Genomic DNA, 17,111 nt, shown 5'->3' with positions numbered 1-17,111 from the left:
GCCAAAGCCTTCCCAATGACACCAGTGCCACAGTCTTTGGTTGACTTTGATTCAACATAACCTGGCAACCCTTTCTTCCAGGTTCGTCTGACAGATAGGTTATTCTCACATCTCCATCGCTAGCATTTAGTTCTGTAGGTCCATTCAGATACCCCCAGGAGATACAGTAATTCTTTATATATACTTAATTTTTGTCAATAAAGTCAAGAGTTTTCTGGGAATGTTATGGCTTGTAGGCTGAACTGTTACCAACACTCACTGTCACCAACAGCATGTTTTATGTGAGCGAGGACACTACTTGGCACAGTAAGGTGGCAAATTACCAAAATGTTTTCACAGAGCAATTAAATTAGCCAGACAAGGATATGATCACATGCACTGTAGCTAGGCTCCTGTACAAGCACTTGCTTCATATTACTTTGATAAATAAAACAAGTTAAACTGTATCCAGATGGTGTGCAGGACTCAATTTTCTAAGACTAATATCTGGGATATCTTAGCCTAAATGGTACCAAAAAGGAAAATATATAATTTTCTAAGATGTACCAGTTCTTCAGATCTTTCACTCTTCTACTCAGTGTCCTACTTACCTCTTCACACTCTCTGACTGATTTTAAGAATTATGCTCATCCAATCAAATCTAAAAAATTTGAAATACATGTGAGACTTCTCTGGCCAATAGCAGCTGGAGCTAGCTCAAAATCTAAACGTCATGCATAGATGTCAGTCCACAGAGAAGAAAAAAAAGCCAAACAAAAATATTTGTTCATGTTTACAAGTAACTTTAAGTCCATTGTGATCTGTTCATTAATATTCAGCAAGACAAGGCCAAATACGCTGAATAAATTATTTGCTGCTAATTAATGACTCAGCTGTGACTCCATTGTCTTAAAATGTTGTGTACTGTTATGATTGTTTAATTTATATTATAATAGTCACAGCAAATTAGGCCCCCTTATCCCAGGCAGCCTACAAAATACATAACAAATTAGATTTTTTTGCCCAAAGTGCTTACTGTTATATTGTACAAAGGCTTCTAATAATCTCTGTGAGACTTGTATTCAGTTAACATCATAGACATTTCAAAGAGAATCTGAGCACATGCTTTCTCAGATTTTTGCAATTTTTAATGAAAAGAATATTGTGAGATGTACAGATAAAAGCAAAGGTTTGATAACTGATAGATGTGGATTCTGAATGAAATTCAGGAACCAGGGAAGTCCCATGTGAGAGGAGAATTTGGACAACTGAACAATGTGGTGCAGTGCTCCAAACAAGACTTGAGTGGGACAGCTGTAAATCTAAGCTCCAATACATGCTACAGTTTGGCAGAGGCCCTGTCCACACTGGAGGAATTTACAAGAGCAAGCACCAATTTGCCCTATTCGGCTAATAAAATTTACTTTGAATCTACACACCAAAGTCTTGTGTCAGGCTGGCAACCATTGCAGGAAGTTATCTCCAAAATTTACAGGGGGTGGAGTCCAATTGTGTCCTCTCAGTTTGCTAGCTCACTGTCACCTATCTGCCTCCTGCCAAGCTGCTAGAAATATCTCCTTTCCTCTCTGCACCACAACCCTTACATTTCTGATTTTTCAGGCACTCATTTGAATAGTGGGGAATGAACCAAACATGTCTATATAATGAACAATGGGAGGGAGGTTTGTAGGAGAATAGCAGTATAAGTTGTAGGTGTCGAAGTTGTGTTTTACAGATTGCATTTAATGATATAGATATCTTTTTAGTATCTTTAGGAAAATGAGCACACACACAGCAGTAGAAAATGGAGAAATCTGGTAGAAAGCTTTCAGTAGTTCGCAGTACAGGAAACCTTATTTCACTGAAATAACAGAGGGTGGGGTGTACGGAGTGGCAAATCATGTAAAGGAGAGATGATTTGTGTGACTCCTTTCTCTTCTGTGCTGCCAGTAAAACTTTGCTTTGACAGAGGAAACCAGTGGTTCTTCATGACATATTAACCTCTTAAAGGCCACTTGCAGTATTCAGCTACTCTCCATCATCCAACTACTCCCTAGCATCCAACATTAATATACATTTTTGTATATCTAGTTGATGGTGATCTTTAATAATGGCCCCACAAAATGGATGAGGGACCTGCTAGCATCTTCTTTACTCAAAGAGTATGTATTTTTGGAGCTGAAAGATCTGGGTTCAGGTTGCTGCTCCACCAGAAGAGTGTGTGTGATTTAGGCCACCCACGGACATTCAGTTTCTACCAGGAGAATTGTCATTTACCAAATAGAAAACAAATGTGTACAGATACTTAGGCTTTTCTTCCTGGAGCAAAAATGGCCACTTGGGGAGAAAAATAATTCAGCAACAACCAAAGTTAAATAGCTCCCAGGAGACTGGATGTCTATACACTTTCCCCAGCTTAACTCTGGTCCCCTGGGGACCAGAAGAAAGTCTGGTGCAGGGGACAGCTGCTCCCCTCAACCCATAGCCCAGGAGGTGAGCAGAGCAGCAGCCACTTCTCCCTGACTCTTCCCCAAACCAGGCAGTCCCCTGGTTTAGAAAGAGGCCAGGGGGCTTTGCCAACTCCCTCCAGCTTCCCGTTGCTATCCGTGCTGCCAAGCTGAGTTGTGGGTTGGTGGTGTAAAAGCCAGAAGCTGGAAGCAGGGCTCGGAGACCCTTAAAGCTGAAAAAAGTCGTATTGAGGAGACCTTCCTAGAGTCCTGCTCCCTGCCACCAGCTTTTAAGTCACCACCCTCACACTCAGATTAGTGGCAGAGTTGCAAGGGAAAGCTAGAGGGGCTGGGTACTTGGCATGCAGAAGCTTTCCCTAGAAGCCTGTCTCCTGGCTCCCAGCCTCTCCGGCTTCCTTTTGCCACCCACACTGTACAGCTGACCTAGAGCAGAGTAGAGCAAAGCAGGCTGGAGAGCCTTGCCACCACAGCAAAATGTCCCTGCCTCATTCCACAATGTTCTGAGTCATCCCAAAGGAGCACAGGACAAGGCAGGTTTCCATATCCCTGCTGCAGAGCAGGTTAGTGGGCACTTTCTCCCTGTACTCCTCATGGTCAGCTTTGAAGAGCTGAAGGTGCTAAGCTATTCTCCTGTAGGGAAAACCATAAGGACTCCCACCATGGGAGATGGTTGATTGGCAGGATGGGGCATTTTCCCTGGGCAGGAACCCTCCCTGGCTGTCTGAGGCAGCTGATGCTTTTCAGCACCTGCCACCTGAGAACCTGCCACTTCCCCAGGCAAGGGAGAAGGTAAGGTATTAAGTAATAGGCTCCCCTAAGGGTAGAGGTGCCCCGGGAAGCAGTCCTCTATTGCCCCTTGACTGGAGAGATTGTCTGTGAAGTTCTCCAGCCATAAGGCAGGAGGAATGTCCATACAGTCCAGCTCCCAGACTGTTTCTACCACAAATTTCTTCCAGTAGAAATGAACAAAAAGGGAGGAAAGAGGACCGAGGAAACTATAGGCCTGTTAGTCTTACCTAGGTCCCAGAGAAGCTGTTTGAGAAAATTATCCAGGAGCACATCTGTGAGGGGCCAGCAGGGGAGTTTATGCTTAGGGACAATCAACATGGGTTCATTAGAGGCGGGTCCTGTCACACCAACCTGGTGGCCTTCTATGACCAGGTCACAAAAGTCTTGGGTGTAGGTGTCATGGCGGACATAGCCTTCCTGGACTTTAGGAAGGCCTTCAACACTGTCTCTCACCCCATCCTCATTAAAAAAGTAGGCGTCTGTGGTGTCGATGCTTACACAGTCAGATGGGTAGTAAATTGGCTAGAGGACTGCACCCAGAGAGTGGTAGTGGATGGGTCATTTTCAACCTGGAGAAATGGGGGCAGGGGGTCTCCCAGGGCTCAGTTCTCAGGCCCGCACTGTTCAATATCTTCATCGGCAATTTAGATGAGCGGGTGAAAAGCACCCTGTTCAAGTTCGCAGATGACACTAAGATGTGGGGGGAGGAAGAACCAGCAGCATACCTACAGGTTGGGGAACTCCCTTCTCATCATTACAGAAGCAGAAAAGGATCTTGGAGTCATTATTGATTCCAAGATGAACATGGGTCGCCAATGTGGGGACGTGGTCAGGAAGGCCAACCGTACCTTGTCATGCATCCATAGATACATCACGAGCAGATCCAAGGAGGTGATCCTCCCCCTCTATGCGACATTGGTCAGGCCCCAGTTGGAGTACTGTATCCAGTTCCGGGAACCGCACTTCAGGAGGGACGTGGACAGCATCAAGAGGGTCTAGAGGAGGGCCACTCGCATGATCAGGGGGCAGCAGGGCAGGCCCTATGAGGAGAGGCTACAGAACCTGAACCTGTTCAGCCTCCACAAAAGAAGGCTGAGGGGGGGATCTGGTGGCCACCTATAAACTTGCCAAGGGGGACCAGCGGGCAATGGGAGAGTCCCTGTTCCCCTGAGCACTACCAGGGGTAACAAGGAACAATGACCATAAGTTAACTGAGAGTAGTAGATTCAGGCTAGATATCAGGAGGCGCTATGTCACAGTCAGGGCGGCTAGGAGCTAGAACTAACTTTCAAGGGAAGTGGTGTTCGCTCCTACCCTGGGGGTCTTCAAAAGGAGGCTAGAAAGACACCTTGCCAGGTCATTTGACCCCAGCATTCTTTCTTGCCCATGGCAGGGGGTCGGACTTGATGATCTGCTTAGGTCCCTTCTGACCCTACCAACTATGAAACATCTGTATGTAGCCTTGTACATAAATATGTCCTGTCTGTAGCAGAGATTTTTTCACCAATTGGTCTAGGTAAAACTTCAGTGGGATATGTTGATGTGTACCCCTAAGGGTAATGCAGATGCTGCTCTTGTGGATAAACAGAAAAACATCCAGAAGGCACAAGAGCAATTAAATAAGGATCATCACAAATCCCATCTGATGTTTTAAGGGTATAAAACAAAAGCCCTGCTTATTTGTATTTTAGGTTCATTTCAGAACTGCATACACTTGCCAGATCCTGTCCCACATTCCCCTTTGCAGCTTTATAATGTCAATATTTTTCTCTCCATACAGATTTTCACCCATAACTGGTTTACATGTAAAGAAACCTGCATAGACACCTTGGGCGGCACCTATATATGTGCCCCTTATGAGCTGAGTCCTTTGTGTCTTGTACCTCATTTTACTCTTAATTACAACTAGTTGTCATTCATACATTGTACTTTAGCTTGTTATATGGCTTAATCCAGATCCTTTAGCCATATGGTAAATGTCAGAAGTGTAAAGAAAATGGTAAACTCACGGTATAACCTTAAATGCTTTGTGTAAAATCTTAATCTTTAACTTCTATTTGCTTTTAGGCTTTTACCAAAATTTGGTAATCTCTGCACAGCTGATGAGCGGAGAATGGAATTCTAACTTGAAATTAAAATTCCCTCTTTTTGCTACTTTAAAATCATCTCCTTTGTATTGTTTAAACATTATTTTTGTTCCTCGGTTTTGTTTTCAAGTGCTTTTTAGACAGGGGTGTATCAGTAAATAGTTTATAAATGTGACGTAACTGACATTGGATTTAAGACCATTTAACAACCTGATAATGCAGTTGATTAGATTTGTTATTATTGGGAGTGTCTACGTGTGATGCTCCGTCACCATAGCAATGCACTATGGCATCGTAGCTCATCACTAGAACAACATAGAGTCGATGAGCACAAACCATGATGCTGAGGCTACATCACCATAGCAATGAGCTACCTCATTATAATGCATCACTACAGCACCGTAGCTGCTAAAAATAACCATTTTTAGCTGGGGTAGCCATTACTGCACTATTACTGCGCCATCATTTAGTACTTCCTAAAGAAAATACTAAGTGATAGCACTGTAACAACTGCACGGGGGGGGGTAAGAATCACATGTAGATGTGCCCATTCTTGATATATTATTCTTAAAATTTACTGATCAGCACTAGTTTTAAAACAAGTGTACTTTTAAAGAGCCATATGCATAGCTTATATAGGACTTCCTGTTAAAGAGCTTGCTCCTCAAAATTCATCTGACAATATGCTCTAAGAATATTATGAATTTCCTCTTATTAGAAAGAAAACATGGAGTGCACTCAGGTATAGTAGATTATAGTGAATAAAATTTTCTTGTAATATGTTGTAATAGAATTTAGCCAGAGACTGCAAAAACATGATGTGTTTACTACTTAATAAATTGACTACCACATTGAGCAGACACATGACATGCAACACTCTACATAGCAAATCATTTAAATCCAGGGTAAAGTTGTTCCTTGACAACAATAACAGGCATTCCTCCAACAGGTAGTGAAATGATTCTAACTTTAAATGGTGAGAGAATTTAAGCCAATTGCTGCTGCATCATGTTTGAAGAATTCTGCCACAGTTATGCTATTACTTTTTGCTCTTTTGACAATACCTATGGCCAGATTCTATTCCACCTATACACATCCGAGTATTCTTATTCCACTTCATTCCAGTCCTGAAAATCCATTAATGCATCTACTTATATAATACACTATCTTCTGACCCAAAGCAGTGAGTAGGAGAAGGACCCACCCTGCTTTTGCAATAACTGACTTTTCCAGGAACTTGAGCAGGGTGGGATAGAATTGCACGTAGACTCCTAAGTCTACTTGCATGCCTAATGGGTGGAATACAGTCTGGCCCCTGGTGTTTAGTAGCACTTTCTGCTGCAGCTACATTTCTTTGCACTTCTAAATTGTTAAGACTCCTGGGAATATTTGGAGCAATTTCCTGTTCAATAGAATGGTAAGGCTTAGGCATTTACTATTCATACTCAACGCCCTCAGCAAAGTATATGTTATCTTTGTACTCTAATCTTATCTCTAATCTTGTACCTGTTAGTATGGTACAGACACAAATGACAATTTTTGCCTGATCTGGCCACAGAAAGCAGTCTATAGCCATGATCAAACACAAGTGCATGGCTGCAGACTGCTTCAAAAATGGCTGATGAGATGAAAATCTGAACCCTTATTGCACGATCGTTCAGATGGCGATGTTTCAAAACAGAGCATCTTCTGTACCTTCTATCCGCACTGCCTCCCAGCCTGCTCCTATTTTCAGAATGGGAGGGGGGGATGGGAGCAGAGGGACTTCAGTCTGGGGGGTTATCAGCCCTCCCTGGAGGGTGGAGTAGATGTATTGGGGCTCCAATTCACCCACTCCACCCTCCAGTGCCAGCTGGGGAACCCCTAGAATGAGCTCCCTCTGCTCCCTTTCCCCCTTCCCATTCTGAAAACAGCACAGGCTAACAGGGAAGAGGAGCCATTGCCAGGGGAAACCAGCAGCAGGCTCGCATCCAGCAGCTAGGTTCCCCTCCTCCTCCCAGAACCAACGGGGAACTTCTGTGTGGTCCGGGGATCACTGCAACTCAGAACGCTTCCTGCAAAGTGTTCTCAGTTACAGCGGGGAGCTGCACTTCTGTGTGCACCCTGAATGTTTTGATAACTGTTGCATCACATGAGGTAGAAACTCCACTCAGAAAGCACTCAAAGTGCACATTTTTAACAACAGTACTAATCATTTAGGTCGGGGATCTCCAACTGGCAGCCCATGGGCCACATGTTGTCCACAAGGAATTCACATGCTACTCGTGGGCTCCTGGCTGGACATAGTTCCTATCAGTGCTTCTGATGCAGTGGTGACTGAAGACTTTGAGCTCCCCCTCCCTTCTTGGCTCCCATTTCTTCTCCCCACTAAGGGCAGCACAGCAGAAGGGGGCCAGCGCATCCACACTGCATGGCAGTGGGGGAGGGGACTGAGGTACTTGTGCTGTATGTGCAGTGGACAAGAACTGGGCTGCACATGGCAGCAGAGGAGAATGCATGCAGCAGGGAACCAGCACTGTGCACCTGGTTAAGGGCAGCAAGGGGCACCTGTGCATCTGGAGAGTCTGCTGCCTGTAGGGTGTGCAGCCCCCAGCCACCGAGAATTGGATAGCCCTCAGCTAGACCACCATATACCTATGAAATGTGTGTATTTCTTTCCAAAACTGGCACAGATTTTATCAGATGCTAAATTAGTATCTAAGAACTTCTCTAAAGGGTGCCACAAAAGTATTTAAATGCCTATTTTCAACTCCCATAGAAGTGATAAAGAGAGTCAAATTTGAATTTCACAGCTGAACTAACACTCAGCACAAATACAAAGTGAAATAAGCAAAAGAGTAGTGAGAGATGCCCTTAGCACACATTTATTTTCCTACAAATCTACTCTATGCAGAAGGAAGAACCAGGCCCTCCAGAGCCCCAGAAAACTACAGGTGGCAGCAGGAGGCCCCTAGTAGAACTGCAGGAATCACAATTGTAGGAATCATGTTGGGTGCCTGCAACTGCTGCCTGCAACCTGCTGGAGCCCCAAGGGGCCCAATCCCACCTCCCCCAGGGCCTGCCCTCCCCACCTAGGGACATTGCATAAACACAGAAAATTCCTGAGCTACAGCTATTCCCTTTCCCCCACGCTGCCTGCAGCTGACAGCTCAGAGCAGCTGAGCATGGCTGAGGCTAGTAAGCCACCCCGTGATGGGTGGTTAGCAGGGAAGCCATAAAGGGTCCTGGAATGTCAGGGGCCTAACTTGAGTCCAGAGGGGATCAGGTACTGAAGTTTGATAGACCAGTTTCACCTAAATCATTTAAGTCTGATACTACAAGTTTCCAGGTTTACCTTAGACCAGGTTCTGCCATTTTTAAACCCGTGCACTTTGAACTTGTATTCTGTTATGGGTATAGACCGGTTTCTGACCACCTAAACCAGAAAAAGTATAATGTCTGTACCTGGCTTATGAAAACTGCAGATTCCAATGGAGCATTGTTTTAGGGAAGCAAACTGATATTTTTGTCAGTAGAGCACATTTCTGTTATATAACTCAAGTAAAATATTTCCCTTTGATACACCTCTTTGCCAAACTGGGAAACTAAAAGTTTACTTGAGTTGTAATTAACCTTACTAGGCTCAGTGCACAGGGAAAACACTGAACAATATCACAGATACTAGTTTTTGGCAAAATGGGTCATGTTTTTTGCGCATTGAAAATGCATCCTTAGGTGGGATTTAGGTAGCTAATGGAGATTTACTTCTGTTAATTTATCATTACAGCAGGCTCAAGCAGACTATACTGCAAAGGCTGCACACTGTGAAAATCAACATCTCTGCCAGGAAACTCCTTATTCAGAGGCGCTGTAAACCTCTTATAAACTCCAGCCATGCAGAGAAGGTTTCTGGGTGCATACACTGAAGAGCAGGCAATTTTCTTTCTGACCATGAGAACTGAATTCTATTGCTGATTCACAATGAACACTACAGGGCCACTCATGCTACCATGGTGATGGCATGGAAGTTCATGAACTCCGGTTCACTTATTATTTACCATCCAAGACCACACTACTCACACATTCATGGGAAAGAGACACCTGTTTTTTTAACCACACATGACCTCACACAGAATCAAAGCAAACTGTCATGAAAGAAGACGGTATTAAACTGAATCAAAATTAGGTATACAAGGTTTCCTGGCAAATCTAACAGTAGAGACAAATGGGGAAAAGTGCAAAGAAAACTACAAACAGATGCTACAGATGGAAAAATTCATTTAGAAACACATCTAGCTCTTTCAGCTTCCAAGCCTGACACAGTCTGGCTTCAACTCTATTCCACAAGAGATTGAGTAGATCAGAATTTCCCTATGTCCCATTTCCATTTTGAGATTGCTGAAGACATATACTTTCATTACAATCCAACAGTAATTAGAAGCATGATTTGTTACCAAAAGCTGGGAGTTTTGTCATATCCAGTTTCCTTAGATTTGTCCCACAACATCAAAAAGTTATTCAGGCTTTTTATGCTGTAACATCCCTTCCTGATATGGAACGCAGGCCCCTGTCAGATGCTAATATAATTGCATGGTTGGGATCAGAAGAATTTTATGCCCAGTTCCAAAAACTGCATGTCCTGCCATGCCAGACATGCACCATTAACGCATTCTCTACATAACAATGAGCCTCAAAAAAATTCTTGTGGGCTTATCAGTATATAATATCAACTTCCTAAATAGTGTGTACTATTCAGGACTGGAGGAGGCCTTTCCTCACAGTATCATTCTCTCTATTCTCTCTCCTGGATGCACTGCATTTTACCAACCTAAGTGTAAGATTAGATTACACGTTACAATTAGATCATGTTAAGAGCACTTAAAACTTGAATGACTACACATTAAGGCTCATTAACAAGTGCTAAGTGCCCTTTAGGCATCTTAAATTTACGGCACTTCAGGCAAGGTTTATCTTTGAGCTGTGCTACCTAGGTTTTGAGCTGTGCTACCCAGGTTGTGTCTAGGCGTTCACCTGCAATAAAAATCACTAATTGCAAGTCCCCCAGTATCCCAGGAGGTGCTAGTTCCAGACAGACTAGCTATCATCCAGACCTTCACTGACAGCTAGGAGGTGGGGGTGTCGGGGGCAGAGGGGGGTTCTGAGGGCTGATGAGGGCCACAGGGCAATTTGGGGGGCAAAGCAGAATATCCAAGCAGTGGGGTGGGGGGGCTCTTCCCCCCTTCCTCCCCAGTCTATACTGTGACTAGGGGACCAGAGAGCAGAGCAAGCATGGAGCAGACTTGCAGCCCCTAGCCACACCCCTGCTCACCAGCCCTCTAGCAGCAAGTCTGAGCAGTGCCCATTGAAGAAGGTATTAACCCTGGATGTGTGACTGATCACAAGCACTGATTAGCCTCAGCACAAACCAACGTTCCTTAGAATTAGCACCCACTAACTCTAACGTGTAATTTCACCCAAGCAAATGGGAATCCCAAAGGGACTCCTGCACTCATAACTCTTGTATAGGGACCTACCAAATTCATGGTGGAAGTAGGGTATACTGTGGCTCCTTTAATCTTGCAAGTTTCCTCATGCATGCTGATTGGTGGAGGGACCCTGCTTGTGGTTCCCTCCTGATCATTGGGGAAGTGAAAACTGCAGTTTTAAATATGGTGCCGTTTTTGCCTCCCACAACTGATTGGCTGAGGGGCTCCAGACAGCCCTGCTGTTTACTGCTGATTGGTGGGAAGGCAAAAACAGCACCATGTTTAAAACTGTGGTTTTAGCTTCCCTGCTGATCAGGAGGGAGCGGTGAGGTCCTCCACTAAACAGCGGCAAGAGGGGGCGGGGAGCAAGGGACAAGGTGTACACAGGGGAACATGCAAGATTAAAGGAATTGCCACACACCTTACTTCCAGCATGAATTTGGTAGATCCCTACTGTTGTACCTCAGTGAAGGCAGTGGGCAGGTGGGAAAAAGGAATTATGTAAAATAGCATGTCCTCTCTGATCTAAAGGGGTGAAACAAGATGCCCCATTAACTGCTCATTATAGACCATGAATTACCTGCATCCATCAGCTGCTATTGCTGCTTTGGCCACAGCATTGGCTCCCTGAGCAGCTACCATTCTGGCACCCCCACTGTATGTTGGCACCCTGGTGCCCTACTTGCCTCCCTTAGTTACGTTACTGTTCTGTAGGGTTATTTATACACCATCACATCAAATCTCTCTCTGTTGTACCTTGGTTTTACCTTACTCACTTTTCAAAACAGCAGTGAAAATTATTTTAAGTGTTTTTTGTCATCTTTATTGCAGATTGGCCAATAAGATACACTGCTCTGTACATATACCTCTCTATTACTGTAGCATCTAAATGCCTTACTCTTGTAGTTTAGCCTCGCAACACCCCTGCTACATAGGGAAGGAATATCATCCACATTTTCCAGATGAGAAATTGAGGCACATTGGGGAAAAGGGACTTATTCAAGAAGACATCCATGGTAGAACAGGGACTTGAACCTAGGTCTTTCAATTCCTAACTTGCTACCATAACCAGGGATCAACTTAAATCGTGGTGAGATGAAACAATTTTTACAGGTTGGTTGCAGCATAAAGAGCAAATTTTGTGGATATTTCCTGGATGTGCTCGCATCAGCACTACTTAGTGGAGAGGCCCTAACAGAACAAGAAGGATGAGGGGGCAGCTACCATCTTGTACGCTGCCATTCATGCTGCCCCACCAGCCAGTGCTTTCACCCCATGAGTGGGCTGCAAGGCTGGGCCACAGCAACAAGGACTACTGGCTCCCACTTATTTTTATTACTTTTTTTTTCCAAGTTGATTTCATGGACAGTCCTGGATATCACAATTTCCATGAAATCCATGAAATAAGGAATTGAGTAGACCCCTACCCATAACCATTTGGGCTCTATTTTCTGTCTGTGATACATCGCTACACTGTTATTTCTAAAACGAAAGGGGAAACTCTTGTATGCATTGCTACAGGATATGTTGTACCACCGCATCTCAACAGCAAAGAATATGGCACTGTGAGTTCTTGCAAGGTCAGGAGAAGAGATTCGCAGTTATGGAATTGTTCTACTTTTTCAACAATGGAGAAAGTTGTTCTTGACCTTTTGCGTGACGGGTTCTGTACTAATTGCTTTTCACAGGTACAACACACTCGGGGGAACTTGGCACCAAGAAAAAGGTGAAAAGACTGTTAAGCTTTCAGAGGTATTTCCATGCATCCAGGCTGTTGTGTGGAATTGTACCACAAGCCTCTCTGTACTTACTGGATGAAGACTACCTGGGGCAAGCAAGGGTAAGTCCTACCTCCTCCCACTCCTTGGAAACAGCCTGCCACTGAATGTAATTTATAACTCGCCCTTCAAAAAAGCAGCCGGGTGGGTGAACAGGCTGAAATGGCCCACTTCCATTCCCACCCTCCCCCTAAACTGTGATCTACTTTTCTGTGGGTTTTATTTTTATAAATTTAAGGAGCTAGTCTCAGAGCAACAAGAAAATGTCTAAACCTAATCCCAACATTTCAGATGAGTCCAATTCAAATGACAGCCTGGATTTGTTAATTGACAGAGTTATAATTTGTATGCCTTTCACCCTGAATGATTCCCAAGTGAATAACAAATGTAAACTGATCTAAAACTATACACGGGATTATTTAATCTGCTAGTGGAATGCAGCTACCTGTGAGTTGAAATGTAGCAGCTGTATATAACGGGCCATAGCAACGATCCACCACATGAGGCCAGCAACTGCAAGGGATCTCATGATAGGCAAAATGTAATCACCTGATTCTGCAGCTCTTCCTCAAGATGAGTAATACTTAATGAGATGAGTAGTCCAATTGGTATCAGTAAGATTGCTCACAGGGCACGTCTATACATGCAATTAATATGAAGCAATAAACTCCAGAGCTTATTGCTTATTGTTCCAGAGTTTATAGCTCCTGGGCACATCTAGCTGGGTCAGAGCAGCCCCAGCTAGCAGGAGGCGCCAGAGTCAGCCTGCCAGCATCAGTTCAACTTGCTGTGGAGGGGCTGACTGGGGCACCAGGTGCTTCAGTACAGGGCTAGCCATCAGGCAGCCTCCATACTGAAGCACCTTCATGCCCCAGCCAGCTAAGACAGCATCTACATGTGTGCTGCTTCAGAGTCAAAAACTCTGCAGCAGGATAGTACTTGTATTTATAAATACTAGGCTGCTGAGGAGTTAATTAGCTTATTCCAGCCTAATAGGGTACACGTGTAGACACTGATATGTTTACTGCGGAGCTAATTAGTCTACACCACTGTAAATGTCTTTTGTAGATGCACATTTGACTGCTTCTAATTAACTATATGGATGGCTGGTGGGAGAACAAAATAAAGACATTCTGGGCACATCTACACATTCATTAATCCACCGTAGTAACTGAGCTTTAAGTTTAGTACTTGTATAATCAAGTACTAAATCAATGTGCAGTAATTAGCACTACTGCACAGTAGCATGGGCTTTTTAGTGATGCTAACTCCACAATAGCCTAATACTATTGCCCAGTAGTGTATTAGCATGGTTTTTGCTGTGACGTGCTACTGCGCAGTAGTATTAGGCTACTGCACAGTTAGCATCTCATATAGACAAACCCTGTTTAATGCACTTGTTCCAGATCCACTAGCCTGAATCCAATAAGCTAACTGTGTAAAACTATATATCTGGTAGGGGCAGTGTTTGAGTCCTCTCTGTAATCATACATGCTTCATATAAGCCGGAGCTTTCCCAGAATCATGCCTATTTGTGTGGATTTTTAAATACAGTGCAGCAATTCTGGCTCATATCACAACAGCAGGTAAGAAAAAAAATCCCCTGGAGGACTCAGGCTATATTAAACTGTGAAGCTGTGGGAATATTGCAGAATTTGTGTTGCAAGATGGATCATTGAGAAAATCTTTTCCTTGGTTTTACAATGTTTTTCAGCTTTATTTAGAAAACATATTCTAAGTTGTTCCATTTACCTCAAGTGCTAGACAACTATCAGTTAAAAGGTCCAGAATATACTTCATGCAGCAGAGTAAAACTTGGCTTTTGAAGTCTAAGTCATTGATATATGAATCTAATTTCAAATCTATCTGTGTAACTCTGTTGAGGATAATTCTGTAGTGGCAGCAAGTGCTTCTTAGGATTGATTGATGTGCAGTAGTAAATATTTTAGTGTCTGCTTTACAATCTGATATATTAGTCATTTTGATTTTCATATTTGATTTCCAGCATATGCTATCCAAAGTGGGAATGTGGGATTTTGACATTTTCTTGTTTGACCGCTTGACAAATGGTAAGTCTTTACAAAAAGGAAAAACAGAAAACCCCAAACATGTTTCTCATCATAAGATCCCTCTCATCTGTTTATTCTAAGTATTCTTAACTAATTTTGCTGGATTCCTTGGACCATATGCTATTCTGCCTACTGGATGTCTAAGACTTAGCAGCAATGGGCGCATTCAGACAAGCATGGTTGTGCGGTATATGGCGCTGCAAACACGTTTGCAGTGCCACATACTGCACAGTCCAAAGCTCTCTGCACTGCAAGGGCACACTGCCCAAGCATGCAATGCTCCTTTTTGGGGGGGTTTCCCCCATTTTTTTTTGATCCCTGGATACCCCTAGCACAGGTGTTCCCCAGGGACAAGCAGCGGTGGCACAAGGTGTGCCTCTGCTTTTGTCCCAGGAGAACAAAACATACATGCACTTCTGGACGCACCCAACTTGTCCCAAAATAGGCATCTCAGATCAGGAGATTATGCTGTTCTGCCTGGGGAGGGGCATAGTTCTTTCATTTTCCCAGTGGGCAGACAAAAGGGCTTCCATCACATCAAAAGCCAGTTCACTCAGGTGTCTACTAAGTCAATACACCTGACAGCAATATTGAGTTCCTTGTAAAGTAAAGCAAAGAGGGAAGGAGACACCTACCCCTCTTCTGTCCAGTCATATTATTTACCAGACCCCACTGCACCAGACCCCACTCAGAGTGAGGTAGTTTGACCCCACCGCTCCCATTTCCCAGAAAATTTCCCTGACCACTAGTATATAGATTAGGCAGGAAACATCCTCCACCTCTTCTGTTGATGCAATGCCAAGAGTGAAAGATTAATAGAGCCGGAAGAGTAAGCAAAGATGTCAGCAGGAGGCTATCCTAGCTAGGGTGGGCACTCCGGCTCCCATTACTGCTTATTCATTTTATCTAATAATTATTTAATACAAAATACATAAACAGTATTGGGAGCAGAACCTTGGCTTCCAGGGTTATACCCACCTTTGTAGACCACAGAGTCACACTCCTTCTTACTTGCTGCTCTTCCGATGCTGCGATTCTTGGGCATTCCTTTCTGGCCAACGGGTCAGCTTCCAGAGGAAGGGTGGAAGATATCCTCAGTCCTGTCTAGCCCATATCTTGGTGGTTAAGCCTTTTCTGGAATGTGAAAGATGTGGGTTCAAACACCGTCAATCTGAAAGAGGCTTAGAACCAAGATCTCCCTGCTTTCTGAGCAACTGACCTCACTTACCCTTAGGATGGCAGGCAGAAGGTAGCTGGGGCCTCCTCCTCCTCTCTCCTTTTTGAGCTGCTTCAAATTTTGAGGGATGCTGTTACTGCGCCATGATTTAGTACTTCCAGAAGAAAGTACTAAATCATGGCGCAGTAACAGCTCATTCTGCACCATACACATGGTGCATGGTTATTTTTAGCAGCTACTTCGCCATAGTGGTGCACTATACCAGGGGAGCGCATTGCTATGGCGAAGTAGCTACTGGTCACTTGTAGATGCCCACAGATGCTGCGTTGACATAGCATGTTGCTGTGTCACTGTAGCATCACATGTAGACGCACCTGTAGTCACTTACAGCAGATTCTATTCTACCTACTGGGTGTCTGAGTGGATTTAGGCACTTAAGTGTGATGCTACCCCACAGCTCAAGTCCCTGAAAATCCCTTAATGCATCTGCTTGTGTAACACACCAATATCTGCCCTTTGAGTCACAGAAAAGTAACAAGGATGAAAAGGACCCAAGGTGGAATAGATCACACATGGGCACCTAAGTACACTTATATGCCAAGTTAGTGAAGTAGACCTTGCCTGAGTCCGTTCAGACAGAGCAGTAAGTGGATTAGAATCTGGCCCTATATAGCAACAATGTTTAAATGTACCCCTTATAAACAAATATAATAATGGTCACCCTTTTGTTTATGTATTCTAAAATGATAGGCTGCTTGCAGACATTAAAAAACAAAAACCAAAAAACCAAAAAACCCAACACCAAAACCTGTGCTTTACGAAAAGAAGCAGTGTGTTACTTCAGTCTGGCTCTGCATGCCTCTAAAGTTGGGGTGCTTCAGCAGGGCTTTTTGGCACTTTTATCAAAGCAGAGTCAATCAGTTATTAGATAGAAGCTCCACTAGAGCTCCTGATCTTTACAGACTTCAGGTGAGCCAGACTGGAGTAACTTGCTGCCTCTTCTGGGTATGTGTGGGGCTCGGCATGGGAACGTGCGGAGTTTAAAATAAAGCACTGTTGTTTTTTTTGTTTGTTTTTTTTTGGGGGGGGGGGTACATCTGCAAGCAGCCATAATGACTTGCTTTCAAATGGCACCTTTTACCACAAAAAATCCGCAAGGACTTTAACAAGTTATTGTTCATTTCATCTCATTTTAGTATACACTGGCCTTATGCCACCAGATACATTAGCTTTAGGGACAGGCTTCATGTGAAGTGATGCTGCATTTATGTGAGATGTTTTTTGTCTCACTGTCCCTTA

At 43.9% G+C, this 17,111-nt stretch overlaps 1 protein-coding gene across 3 annotated transcripts in view; it reads left to right on the top strand.

Annotated features, from left to right (window-relative positions):
- PDE7B (phosphodiesterase 7B) overlaps positions 1–17,111 on the top strand; it is a 373,129-nt gene that overhangs the window by 294,348 nt on the left and 61,670 nt on the right. For all 3 annotated transcript variants that reach the window (XM_019527215.1, XM_019527216.1, XM_019527214.1), the window contains 2 exons: positions 12,477–12,628; positions 14,572–14,635. In XM_019527215.1, the coding sequence (XP_019382760.1) occupies positions 12,477–12,628; positions 14,572–14,635 (216 nt within the window). The remainder of the gene's footprint in view (positions 1–12,476; positions 12,629–14,571; positions 14,636–17,111) is intronic.

Source organism: Gavialis gangeticus, unplaced genomic scaffold, assembly GCF_001723915.1.
Source record: "Gavialis gangeticus isolate Ggan-Ray unplaced genomic scaffold, GavGan_comp1, whole genome shotgun sequence".
Taxonomy (NCBI): domain Eukaryota; kingdom Metazoa; phylum Chordata; order Crocodylia; family Gavialidae; genus Gavialis; species Gavialis gangeticus.
This window is presented reverse-complemented; position numbering and strand designations above follow the sequence as displayed.